This window comes from Podarcis muralis, chromosome 17, assembly GCF_964188315.1.
Source record: "Podarcis muralis chromosome 17, rPodMur119.hap1.1, whole genome shotgun sequence".
NCBI lineage: Eukaryota > Metazoa > Chordata > Lepidosauria > Squamata > Lacertidae > Podarcis > Podarcis muralis.
In genome coordinates, this window is record NC_135671.1 from 18,061,896 (window position 1) to 18,073,963 (window position 12,068).

At 42.9% G+C, this 12,068-nt stretch overlaps 1 protein-coding gene across 6 annotated transcripts in view; it reads left to right on the forward strand.

Moving 5' to 3' along the window:
• The window catches only part of FREM1 (FRAS1 related extracellular matrix 1), an 87,204-nt gene that overhangs the window by 29,288 nt on the left and 45,848 nt on the right, over nucleotides 1–12,068 (forward strand). For 4 of the 6 annotated variants that reach the window (XM_077921558.1, XM_077921556.1, XM_077921557.1 and 1 more), the window contains exons 13-18: nucleotides 505–672; nucleotides 1,599–1,807; nucleotides 4,668–4,761; nucleotides 7,098–7,350; nucleotides 9,730–9,924; nucleotides 11,300–11,485. In XM_077921558.1, the coding sequence (XP_077777684.1) occupies nucleotides 505–672; nucleotides 1,599–1,807; nucleotides 4,668–4,761; nucleotides 7,098–7,350; nucleotides 9,730–9,924; nucleotides 11,300–11,485 (1,105 nt within the window). The remainder of the gene's footprint in view (nucleotides 1–504; nucleotides 673–1,598; nucleotides 1,808–4,667; nucleotides 4,762–7,097; nucleotides 7,351–9,729; nucleotides 9,925–11,299; nucleotides 11,486–12,068) is intronic. The other 2 variants (XR_013391175.1, XM_028711517.2) reach the window with 2 other exon arrangements.

Sequence of the window (12,068 nt, forward strand, 5' to 3'; positions counted from 1 at the left end):
CCATACTTAACCTGAAACTGAGCTTAACCTGAAGCACCACTTTAGCTAATAGGGCCTCCTGCTGCCACTGCGCCACCGGAGCCCAATTTCTGTTCTCATCCTGAAGCAAAGTTCTTAACCTGAAGCATTATTTCTGGGTTAGCGGAGTCTGGAACCTGAAGCGTATGTAACCTGAAGCATATGTAACCTGAAGGGTATGTAACCCGAGGTACCACTGTACCGCCATATACCTGCAGGTATATGATGATTAGAAAACCAGTGGAGTTTATTACTATACCCTTTATGTTTACCAGGAGTAGCACACTGTGGCCCTGTAGATGTTGTTAAACTACAGTTCCCATCATCCTTTGGCCAAGTGGCTGGGGCTGATGGAAGTTGTAGGTTCTCCAACCCTACTGTATTGAATGCAAGGTATACTATGCCGTGGATAGTAATGCAAGTTTAGATTTGGGAATTGGGGGGGTGAATATATCCCTTACATTTTGTTTGTTTTTTTGCTCCTAGCATGCCATAAACCACATGAAAGTTGCTTACATGCCGCCGTTGCAAGATATCGGCCCTGAGTCTCAGTATATCCATTTCACATTTTCAGTCAGCAATCGACATGGCAAGACTTTGCAGGGGATCTGTTTTAACATTACCATTGTCCCAGTAGACAATCAAGCTCCAGAGGTATGACTGTAATGCTAACAGGAACAAGAGAAAATTAGATATTCGACATTGTTCAGGGTTGAACTTAGCTAAAAAAGAAGAAGCTGTTGTTTGGGCTTGTGAATTTTTTTTCCTTTTTGTTGTTTCAGCTCTTGAGTGATGAAATCAAAGTATAATATTTTTAGCATTAGATCATGTCTTAAACACATTTAAGAAGGATAAGTTTTGCTTTCCATCCTGCTGTCTCAGAATAGAAACCACACATTATTTGGACAAACATGTGTTTCCCAAGCTTGTGGCTTTTCATTAATGTGAATACAGGGCAGATTGTATCATTTGCATGGAAATACTGGTGGGCTGTAATGGGAGTGCTTACTCCCTCCTTTATAAAAAAAATATATTTTATTGCTTCAACATTTTTAACATATGCAGTCAAAACACAGTTTTGTCTTTTCTCTTATTTTTCCAACTTCCCACCTCTTTTTCCATGGAGTTGTTGTTTCTCTCCTTCTGCCACACCTGATCTTCTATCTATCAAATCATAACCACAATAATATACTCGAATTACTTCTATTGCCCATAGCTCAAATTCTGCTCACAAGTTCATCATACTACTGTATAATATTTCTCTAAATTTATGGGCTCTCACTAACTCTAAATGTAGACAAACAGGGGCAAATTTCACAAAATGCAATCAATATATGTGTGTTTGTGTGTGTCGTTGGTTACCCTAGTTTCTTTCTTTTTCTAAAATCGTATTCCTGGCTTAATTACAATTGTATAAAGCTTGCACTGTGGCCGTCCTGCAAATACTGCAGGTAGATCACCTCCCCTTTTTCAGCTGTGCAAAATGATGTGGTAAAAAAAGATTACCTCAAGGTAAAAGGATCAACAAAAGCATCTTCTGAGAGGAACACTGGAACTTTTCTCTCTTTCCTTCTGTTCAGGTGTTCACAAACAACTTGAAAGTAGAAGAAGGGGGGTCATGTACCATTACAGAGGGCCACATTTTGATTTCAGATGTGGACACCAAACAGGAGAACATCCGCATCCATCTGCTAAGGCCACCTCTTCACGGAGCTGTTGAGCTGGCTGGGATTCCTATGAATCAGGGGGACTGGCTCACCTGTGAAGACCTGCACCTGTCCAAAGTCAGGTTAGAAGGTGCTGAATATATATATGCCTGCTCTGTTCTTGATGTAGATTCTGCTAATTCAGCCCATGAATCAAAACAGTACTGAGAGCCGAAACAAATGACTGTGATGTATGTTTTGATGAACTCCAGCAATTGACTTGTAGATTGAGGATCAAAGGTTGGAATATCTCTCTCTCTCTCTCTCTCTCTCTCTCTCTCTCTCACACACACACACACACACACACACACACACACACACACAAACACACACACACACACACACCCCTGCAGCTACAAAGCTAGAATGCCAGTGAAGGCTGGTACAGAACATCGTCTCTGATATGCTTGTTTTGGTTGGTTGGTTGGTTGGTTGTGTTTGTTTTTCTGCTCCACTGAAAAGCAGGAGAGGGCGGACTTCAGGCTTGAGGGACCTATTTTGTTTTGTTTTGTTTACATAAAAAGATCTTGCCCAACAACTTATTCCCAGCAACTGATGTTCAGAAGCATGCTGCTTCTGACAATGCAAGTGGAACTCGGACCTTGTGGCCAGTAGCCTCTTCCTTCATGAAAAGGTCTAATCCTTTTTTCAACGCGATCCAAGTTGGTGGGCATCACTGCCTCCGATAAGAGTGAGTTTAGCTATGTGCTACATGAAGAAGTACAGTGGTACTGCTGGTTAAGAACTTAATTCATTCTGGAGGTCCGTTCTTAACCTCAAACTGTTCTTAACCTGAGGTACCACTTTAGCTAATGGGGCCTCCCGCTGCCACCGCACCACCGAAGCACGATTTCTGTTCTCATCCTGAAGCAAAGTTCGTAACCCGAGGTACTATTTTTGGGTTAGCAGAGTCTGTAACCTGAAGTGCCTGTAACCTGAAGCGTCTGTAACCCGAGGTACCACTGTACTTCATTATTACAAACCTAAGGTCTGCCACCACTCGCAAAAAAATACTTGGCTTAGTGGGATGACATTCTCTGAGAACGCTCGCTGTTAAATCTGTCAGCAGTACCAAAACCAAACTCAAAAATTATTTCATACCCATTCCTGGATTCTTTTTTCAGCCACCTAATTTAATGAGGGAAGCTTTATAGTTGCTGCTGTTGTTACACAATGGGCAGTAAGTAAGCCTTGTAAGTAAGTAAGTGAAGCATGCCCAGTGTAGCGTTAAATTAATCCCTGTGGTGGTATCAGTACTACTACTAACTACTCCAGTGAAGGAGGAAGAGAAAGGAGGACCATAACTTCAACCTCTGGCTTCTTCAGGTATGACAGGGAAAGGGCCCTGTCTGATACCCTGAAGAGAGTACTGGAAATAATAATATTTATGGTTTTGTGGACGCTTTTTACTGATTTTATTTTTATACGTTGTATATTGCCTTGATTTTTATTTTATTTTTATTTTTAAATGAAAGGGCAGGTTATAAATATGCAAATAAATACATCGCCCGGCTGTGAGTGTGAAGGCCGCTCCCCACAAGGCCCTTTCCACCTGGCCAGACTCACCAGCCCTACTGAAGAGGCTCCTCATGAGGCCGGAGGAACATCACCCGGCTATTGTTTTCTTCATAAATTGATTTAATATGCTGTACACCGCTTTGAGATTTTTATTAAAAATATAAAGCAGTATAGAAATTGAAATAAATAAATAAATAAATACCCAGATTTATTTTGCAGAACGATAAAAGTAGAAAGAAATTGGATTCTCAAGCATACAAATGCCAATCCCATCTACTCCAGGCACTAGGTTTTATTGCGAATCAAAAGACTCCTTGCCGAAATGTGCAGTGATGTTTTTCAGCAACTGGGCAAAAGGCAAGCTTGCCTCTGTTTCTGGCCTGGCAAGGGTTAGCAGACAAAACAACTGCTTGGTATCCCAGCTTCTCCTACAGGCAGTGGCTTCAGGAGCTCGGAAGTCCACCTGTACTTGAGAGATAATAATAATAATAATAATAATAATAATAATAATAATAATAATAATAATTTATTTGCCCATCTGGCTGGGTTTCCCCAGCCACTCTGGGCGGCTTCCACAAAGACAAAAAATACACTAAGATGTCACACATTAAAAACTGCCTTAAGATGTCTTCTGAATGTCAGGTAGTTGTTTATCGTTTTGACATCTGATGGGAGGGCGTTCCACAGGGCGGGCGCCACTACCAAGAAGGCCCTCTGCCTGGTTCCCTGTAGCTTTGTTTCTTGCAATGAGGGAACCGCCAGAAGGCCCTTGGGGCGCTGGACCTCAGTGTCCCTGTTGGACGTTGGGGGTGGAGACACTCCTTCAGGTATGCTGGGCCAAGGCCGTTTAGGGCTTTAAAGGTCAGCACCAACACTTTGAATTGTGCTCGGAAACATACTGGGAGCCAATGTAGGTTTTTCAAGACCGGTATTATGTGGTCTCGGCAGCCGCCCCCAGTCACCAGTCTAGCTGCCGCATTCTGAATTAGTTGTATAGGTAGCCCTATGTAGAGCGCATTGCAGTAGTCCAAGCGGGAGATAACTAGAGCATGCACCATGAGGCCATAGTTCAGTGGTTTGCATGCAGAAGGTCTCAGGTTCCATCTTTGGCTTCTCCAGTTGGGACTAGGGGTGTCCGAAACCCTGAAGAACTGCTGCCACTCAATGTAAACAGTGCTGAATTAGGTGAACCAATGTTCTGTCTCAGTATAAGGCATTTTCCTATGTTCCTTCCTAAGTTTTGATGCCCCATCCCCTTTCTTTGCCTTTCACCTCTATCTTTAACTACTAACGTAGATTCGTTAGATCTCTCGGCAAGGACTGTGAATTCCTATATATTGCACATTGTAATAGGTGTGTGGTGCTGATGGCAGCAGTGGTAACAATGCAAACATTTGAAATGAGTTCAGAATTTTATCCCTGCAGGTATCTTCACGACGGTTCTGAGGTTCTGCTGGACCGTATCCTGCTTGCAGCTACAGATGGTATCAATTCCTTCGAGTTCAATCTGCAAGTTCAGGTTAGTGTGAGATTCATCAGAATATTAGTTCTCTAGAAGATGACAATTTTCAGGGGCTTTGTGTTTGTTTTAGAAAGTGGGAGGTCTTGGACGAGATAAGGATTCTTCTGCACTTTTGAGGATTATGTTATATGTGTTTGATGGGTACTATTGTAAGAGATACCTGCACCTTTCAGTTTTTCCTGTACTGTCAGGGATGAATCCACTCAGAATTAAATGCTGAAAAATGCAATGCATCAGCAAAAGAGAGATGCTTTATTTTTATGTATGAATGTTTCATCCTTAAAGGACTTGAAACCACTTGCAAATAAACACTGTGCTGTGTTTTGTATAAATTTGGCCCTACCATTGTTTGCTAAAGCTCCCTAGTTTATTAAAAGTCAAAAATCAGGTTGGATATATTGGGATGTTTTAGTCAATGTTGCTCATACTCTGAGTAGCCACATGGAGATTAATGGGTGTGATTAACTTAGGTCCATTCAGTGCGTTGTTGTTGTTGTTGTTGTTGTTGTTTTGTTGTTGTTGTTGTTGTTGTTGTTGTTGTTGTTTGTGGGGGGGGTAACTGAAGGGTACGTAGTACCAGCACTTCTTTTATTTATTTATTTTTTAAAATGTGACACTTACTGTAACAACTTCATGGCTATTTTTCTAGAAAAAAAGCACTGGGTCCATCCATTTCAGTAGGTTTACGTGGAGTTGTATAAAGCCCATTATTTTAAAAATTAGGAAGATATCAGTACACTAGGGGTGTTTGCAGAGGGTTATGTTTCTACAGTTCTGGACCCTCAGTGAGACAAATAGGTGCTGCATCAAGTCAGTCAATCAGTTTATTGCGTTTTAGCAAACAAATATACACATAAGAAATAATAATACTATAATAATAGTAGTGATCTGCATTTATAGTCCTTAACCATTAAAGGATACATCATTTCCCATACCTCCTTTAAAATGTAGCATGGATCTGTAGAGCCTTAGCAAGAAATTCAGATATTCTGAAAGATATGTTTTTCTCTGCATTAGGCAGCAGAAAACACACACAAAAACCTGCATTGTTTTTTTAATAGCTGCACCAAAATTTATATATATATTTTTAAGTGTACGTTTATGGGGTTATATCCAAATGCATGGGACACAGGTGGTGCTGTGGGTTAAACCACAGAGCCTAGGACTTGCCGATCAGAAGGTCGGCGGGTCGAATCCCCATGATGGGGTGAGCTCCCGTTGCTCGGTCCCTGCTCCTGCCAACCTAGCAGTTAAAAAGCACGTCAAAAGTGCAAGTAGATAAGTAGGTACCGCTCCGGCGGGAAGGTAAATGGCGTTTCTGTGCACTGCTCTGGTTCACCAGAAGCGGCTTAGTCATGCTGGCCACATGACCCGGAAGCTGTACGCCAGCTCCCTTGGCCAATAAAGTGAGATGAGCACCGCAACCCCAGAGTAGGTCACGACTGGACTTAATGGTCAGGGGTCCCTTTACCTTTATCCAAATGCATGCGATGGAATATGGATGCCATAAAAATAAGCTTGGGAAGTGATTCATTTTCAAGACAAGTAGTAGAAGGAGGGGTGCTTAACCCTTTCCTGGCCCACCACTTCCTTGCTCAAAATTGTACTTTCCAGAATTCTCTCTCTCTCTCCCCTCCCCCCATAACCCTTTGGTTAGGAGGTGGGATTTTGAGTTAATATATGGGCTGGGAAAAGGTTAAACATCTCCTTCCCCCACTGTTCAATATCTGTCATTCCTAAGCTGCTTTTCTTTTCTTAATATATTATGTCAGTGCTCCCTTTCATGTTTGCACATGCGGAGATGTGACACCTATATTTAGAAACATTGACAAATTTCCTACCATGAAATGCGAAGATCTGCCTTAGGATAGCCTATCTGTAAGCGAATACATGGGTTTTCACAATTTGTAGCCACAACTGTTGCCTATAACTGTAATGTTTTCTTTACCTGCTTTTTGTTAATCTGTCATTTTTTTCCAAATTTCTATTCCTTAGTATTGGAAAGTTTTTAATGTTTGACGTTTTACAATGAATTTATATGTGTTGTGAGCTGCTCAGAGTGGCTAGAGAAACTCAGCCAGATGGGCTAGGCAATAATAATAATAATAATAATAATAATAATAATAATAATAATGGAATAGGACATCCCTATTTTCAACAGCAGCGTCAGTAGCTGGTGTTCTGCTTAACTGAACCCAAATCTACCAGCATTTACTCTTTGCTGTAAATAAAACATTCCCTTCATCCTGTCATAGCTTCCCGTCTTTGCAACCATGCTTACACACAGAAATGAATGGCCAGCACAGTTTAGCTCTCAAGCATATTTTTTCCAGGTGAATCCAGTAAATGATGAACCTCCTGTCATGAATGCTGACCTCACTCCCTCCATCGAATGCCCAGAGGGTCAGGCAGTGGCCATCACCTCGGAGAACCTTTATGCTACTGATGAAGACAGTGAAGACATGCAGCTGATGTTCATGCTCGCTCGAAATCCTAAATATGGGGTTGTGAAGAAAGATGGGATTGTGGTGGATCGCTTTCCACAAGTAGATGTTGTTTCTGGAGCAGTGGAATACGAACATACAAGTAAGTGTGAGCAATGCTCTGATCATATATCATAGGGTTGCCATATTTCAAAAAGTTTGGCCAACGTAGTTGAGCTTTCTTTGCAAAATCTCAAAAAAAGTTTTTGAGCTATTTTTAAATGAAATTTGCCAAAATCTATACTTCTGACATAGGCTGCCAAACATCCAGATTTTCCCAGACATTTTTTTACCAATTTCCACCCTTACGCTGTTTACGAGGGCCGAATACCGGCTCTATCCGGAAAATTCTGGACGTATCGCAACCTTTATCTATCCAGGCCAAGTCTTTATTCCTGTTACATGAAATTCCATTATAAGTGGTTGCAACCCTATCTTGGGGATAAAGGCTCCATTGTGTGTGGGGGGGGGGTATTGGTTTTGTTTGTTATTATGGTATGTAATTTTGCAGATACTTTTCAGGGAGCTGCTAGGGGCAGTTTGCAGGGTGAGAGAGAAATCAGCTTCCACCTGCCCACTTCTTCATGTCGATCTCTGGATCCAACCCTTATTGAATAATAATGGATGTTCCTTGGAAATTAAAATCTTTTGGTTCATATCTTGGAAATAAAGACATACTGGCCATAGCCAAGCCAACTGGAAGCGCTTATCAGTTTCATTTATTTCTGTAAAAGAGATTGGAACATACCAATTTTAAGCAATGGGACTTTTAAGCAATGGGGGGGGATTTATTTCCCCCCCAGGCGCTTGTGGGGCCGGCAGCGGGGAGAAGCGCTCTTCTCCCCGCAGTCCACCTTCAGACCAGGTCCGGGGACAGCGGGAAGACGCGCTGCGTCTCCCTGCTGTCCCCGGAGCTTGTGGGTCAGGCAGCGGGGAGAAGTGCTCTTCTCCCCGCCGCCCGCCTTCAGATCAGGTCCGGGGACAGCAGGAAGATGTGCTGCGTCTCCCAGCCATCCCCGGAGCTTGCGGGGCTGGCAGCGGGGAGAAGCGCTCTTCTCCCCACCGCCCGCCTTCAGATCAAGTCTGGGGACAGCAGGAAGACGCACTGCGTCTCCCAGCTGTCCCCGGAGCTTGCGGGGCTGGCAGCGGAGTCTCCCCGCCGTCAGCCTCCAAACCACTTCGGGAGACAGCGGGATGGCGGCGTTCCGCCTCCCTCTGTCCCCCGACCTTGTGGGGCTGGCGCTGGGGCTCTCCTGAAGCCTGGAGAGCGAGAGGGGTCGGTGCGCACCTACCCCTCTCGCTCTCCTGGCTTCAGTGAAAGCCTGCATTCGCCCCATAAGACGCACACACATTTCCCCTTCATTTTTGGAGGGGAAAAAGTGTGTCCTATAGGGCGAAAAATACAGTAATTCCTATATATGGCTTATCTCTTAAGTGATAAACATATGTATTGATTTCTAGATCATTAGATTAACATTTTTTCCTGGGGGTAGTCTTTTAATCTTATTTGTATGATACAGAAAATATGTCTATACAACCATGTGGATGTCTTTGTTATTGTTCCTTACAAGACAAGGATGGGGAACCTGTGGCTTTCCAGTTGTTTGCGTGGCGAGTACCCGCCTCCCCCCTTGGAAAATAAGACACAAGACACAGTGTTTAAGGTTAATGGGTGAAAAAAGGCCACAAATTTATTGATTGCAGGAATTGAGTGGTATTGGCTTAGGCATTGGTCCTATCGACTAACCGGCTTCAGCCTGATTGCTTGAATCAGGGTTAATCGCCAGTATGGGGAGTCCTGCTGATGTACATCAACTAGGAGCTCCCCGGGGTCACCGCTCGGGGTCGTGCCTTAGGCCCACACCTCCATAGGCTTCGGACAGGGCAACGCCCCCCAGAATCCTTTACCGGACTACCCTTCGATTTGGGGGAAGGTGATGGCGCTTCCTTCCCCCCTTCTCATCTGCATAACAATACCCTTACCAATGCGAGCAGCTGGAGCGAAGAAGAGAGGGAAATCCTCGGCCGAGCTGGCCCTAAATAGCCCGGGCCATGCCTCCCTAGCCAGCCAATTGGCTGGCCAGGGAGATGATGCGTCTGAGGATTCCCCCAGTCTCGCGGGGGCTGTGAGTCAGCCCCCGCGCACGTGGGGAGGGCGTGGGGCCCGCAACCCCACCTCCTCTCCAGCTCGGAAGTGGCTTTCTGGTCTACAACTTCCATCTTCCTGACCGTTGGCTGTGCTGATCATGGTGGATGGGAGGTGGAGTCCAACAAAATCTGGAGCACCACAGTTTAGCCATCATCGTTGGAAGGAATAAGTTACCATAATTGAGTAATTTTAGAAATGCCTCCCATTCTTCTCGTTTCTTCTTCATGACTATTGCTGAAAATATTTTGCACCTCGGCATTTTAAACAAATGTTTCTTGCATTGCAAAAATATCCTGTTTTATCTCTTGTTGTTTCTTTCTTTGTTTTCCCCAGGTGGAGAGATTGGCTTGACCCCTTTATTTGATATCCTTACCTTTGTTGTCTCGGATGATGAAATTGGACCAACAAATGAGTGTTGTTATGATGAATCTCCTTTTCCTCCTGTTCCGCTTCATAAATCTTTTCCAGTATATGATATTAACATCACAATATTTCCTATAGACAACCAACCACCATCCATTGTTACTGGTAAAACATCTTTACATTTATTTTATTTTATTTTTTGTATGCCCAGCTGGCTTGTTGAGAATTTAAGATTATAATTCAGGACATGTTAGGACAATGCTGAACTGTCTATGCTAATTTATTTACAAAGCACTTAAGGTTTTCAAGCCACTGTACAAAGATTTTTTATATATAAAAAAAATGTTTTTCAGTTTTTAGAACTTTTTTACAAACATACAAATCCAATATTTTCCCAATAGACATATGTATATTTACCCCACCACTTTGTGATTTCTTATATTTTTTAATTCTTCACAATGCATTTTCCTCATTATTTCAATTATTAATTATTCCCTACTTTTCCTTTAACATTAATTTTAACTGCTTGGTTTTAAATTAATCCTGCCAATGAACTTAAATGTATACAATAACTTTTCAAATATTCCACAAATTTCCCCCATTCTTTAATAAAGTTTTTTTCTTCTTGGTTTCTTATTGCTCCAGTAAGTTTTACCATTTCAGCATAGTCCATTAATTTAATCTGCCACTCCTCCTTGGTTGGTACAGAATTGTCTTTCCATCTCTTTCTTTCTTTTAAGACAGTTTGAGACAGTTGTTCCGTGCATGCTTAGCTTAAAAATGTTGAAGTAAGGGATTTCCGGGGGGGGGGGGGGTCACATAACCTAAATGAGTCCTACATGCCTAGTCCAGACACTGCATCAATTCTCTGTGACAATTTCAATAGTTGTTTATTTTTTAATAACTGAGTGGCGTTATACGAAAGGCAGCTCTTTTGCCAGTAATGTGTGCATGTCCACTACTTTTCAATGAGGTATGTATGAGTAACTTTGTGATTTGCAGTCTATCACCTAAGCAATGTTCTGGAAATGAAGGATTGTCCCAGCAGGGAAATTAAGCACTGATGCATGAAAAATGGTTCATTATGAGCAATTCATAACAGCTCTCAGGCAATTAATGCTGTGACAAACAGAGGTAACAACCGATCTTGAGCACTGCATAAACCATACTGAATAGCTTATCAGCAGAATTGTTTTGCAAGTGTGGTTCCCCCCTCCCTTCTCCCTCCTCATTCAATTGGTGAGGATGAAGAGTCATTGGTACGGCACGACTGGAAAACATTGCAATCAAGCAGATGAACGATGGCTTTCACCACCAGTTATCTGAGACATTTCTTTAGCTTTGCAATTCTGGCTCCTTAAGTCACAACGTGCTTATCACTGAAGAAGTGTGCATGCACACGAAAGCTCATACCAATAACAAACTTAGTTGGTCTCAAAGGTGCTACTGGAAGGAATTTATTTGTTTTGTTTTGGCTACAGCAGACCTACACAGCTACCTACCTGTGACTAGTACTTATCACTGTATCATTTGTTTGCAGGTGCCATGTTTGTTGTGGACGAGGGCACCTCGGCCGCCATTACAATTAACCACTTGTCGGCCGCTGATCCTGACACGAAAGCAGATGACTTGCAGCTTGTTTTAGCTTCTCCTCCCCAATTTGGGTACATAGAGAATATATTGCCTTCCCCTGGCTTTGAGAAAAGCAACGTGGGAATAAGCATAGGTATGTGTGCTACAGGGAAAGGCAACTTGTATTTAAATCTAGGCACATTGCCAACACCTTCAGTCCATTTTGCCTTCCTGGTGGTCAAGTGTATGCAGGGGCCATTACCAGTGAAGAATCAAAAGAACTGTAGAGTTGGAAGGGACCACTAGGATAATCTAGTCCAGTGTTTCCCAATCTTGGGTCTCCAGCTGTTTTTGGACTACAGTTTCCATCATTCCTGACCACTGGCCCTGCTATGTAGGGATGATGGGAATTGTAGTCCCAAAAAACAGAGACTCAAGTTTGGGGAACACTGATCTAGTCCACACCCCTGCAATGCAGGAATCTTTTGCCCAAAGTGGGGCTCGAACCCACAGCTCTAAGATTACGGGTCTTATGCTCTACCAGCTGAGCCACTCCACCACTGCAATGCTGCTGCCTTAAGCCCCCACCTCTTCTGGTTTTCCAATGAATGCCAGGTGGATGCCATTGTGATGAAGAGAGTGATGCTAAGTCTCTTCAGGACAATGTGGGTAATTACAGAGTATTACAAGTTAATTCTCCTTTGCCATTGTCTGCCTTCATCGGTACGTCTGTCCCT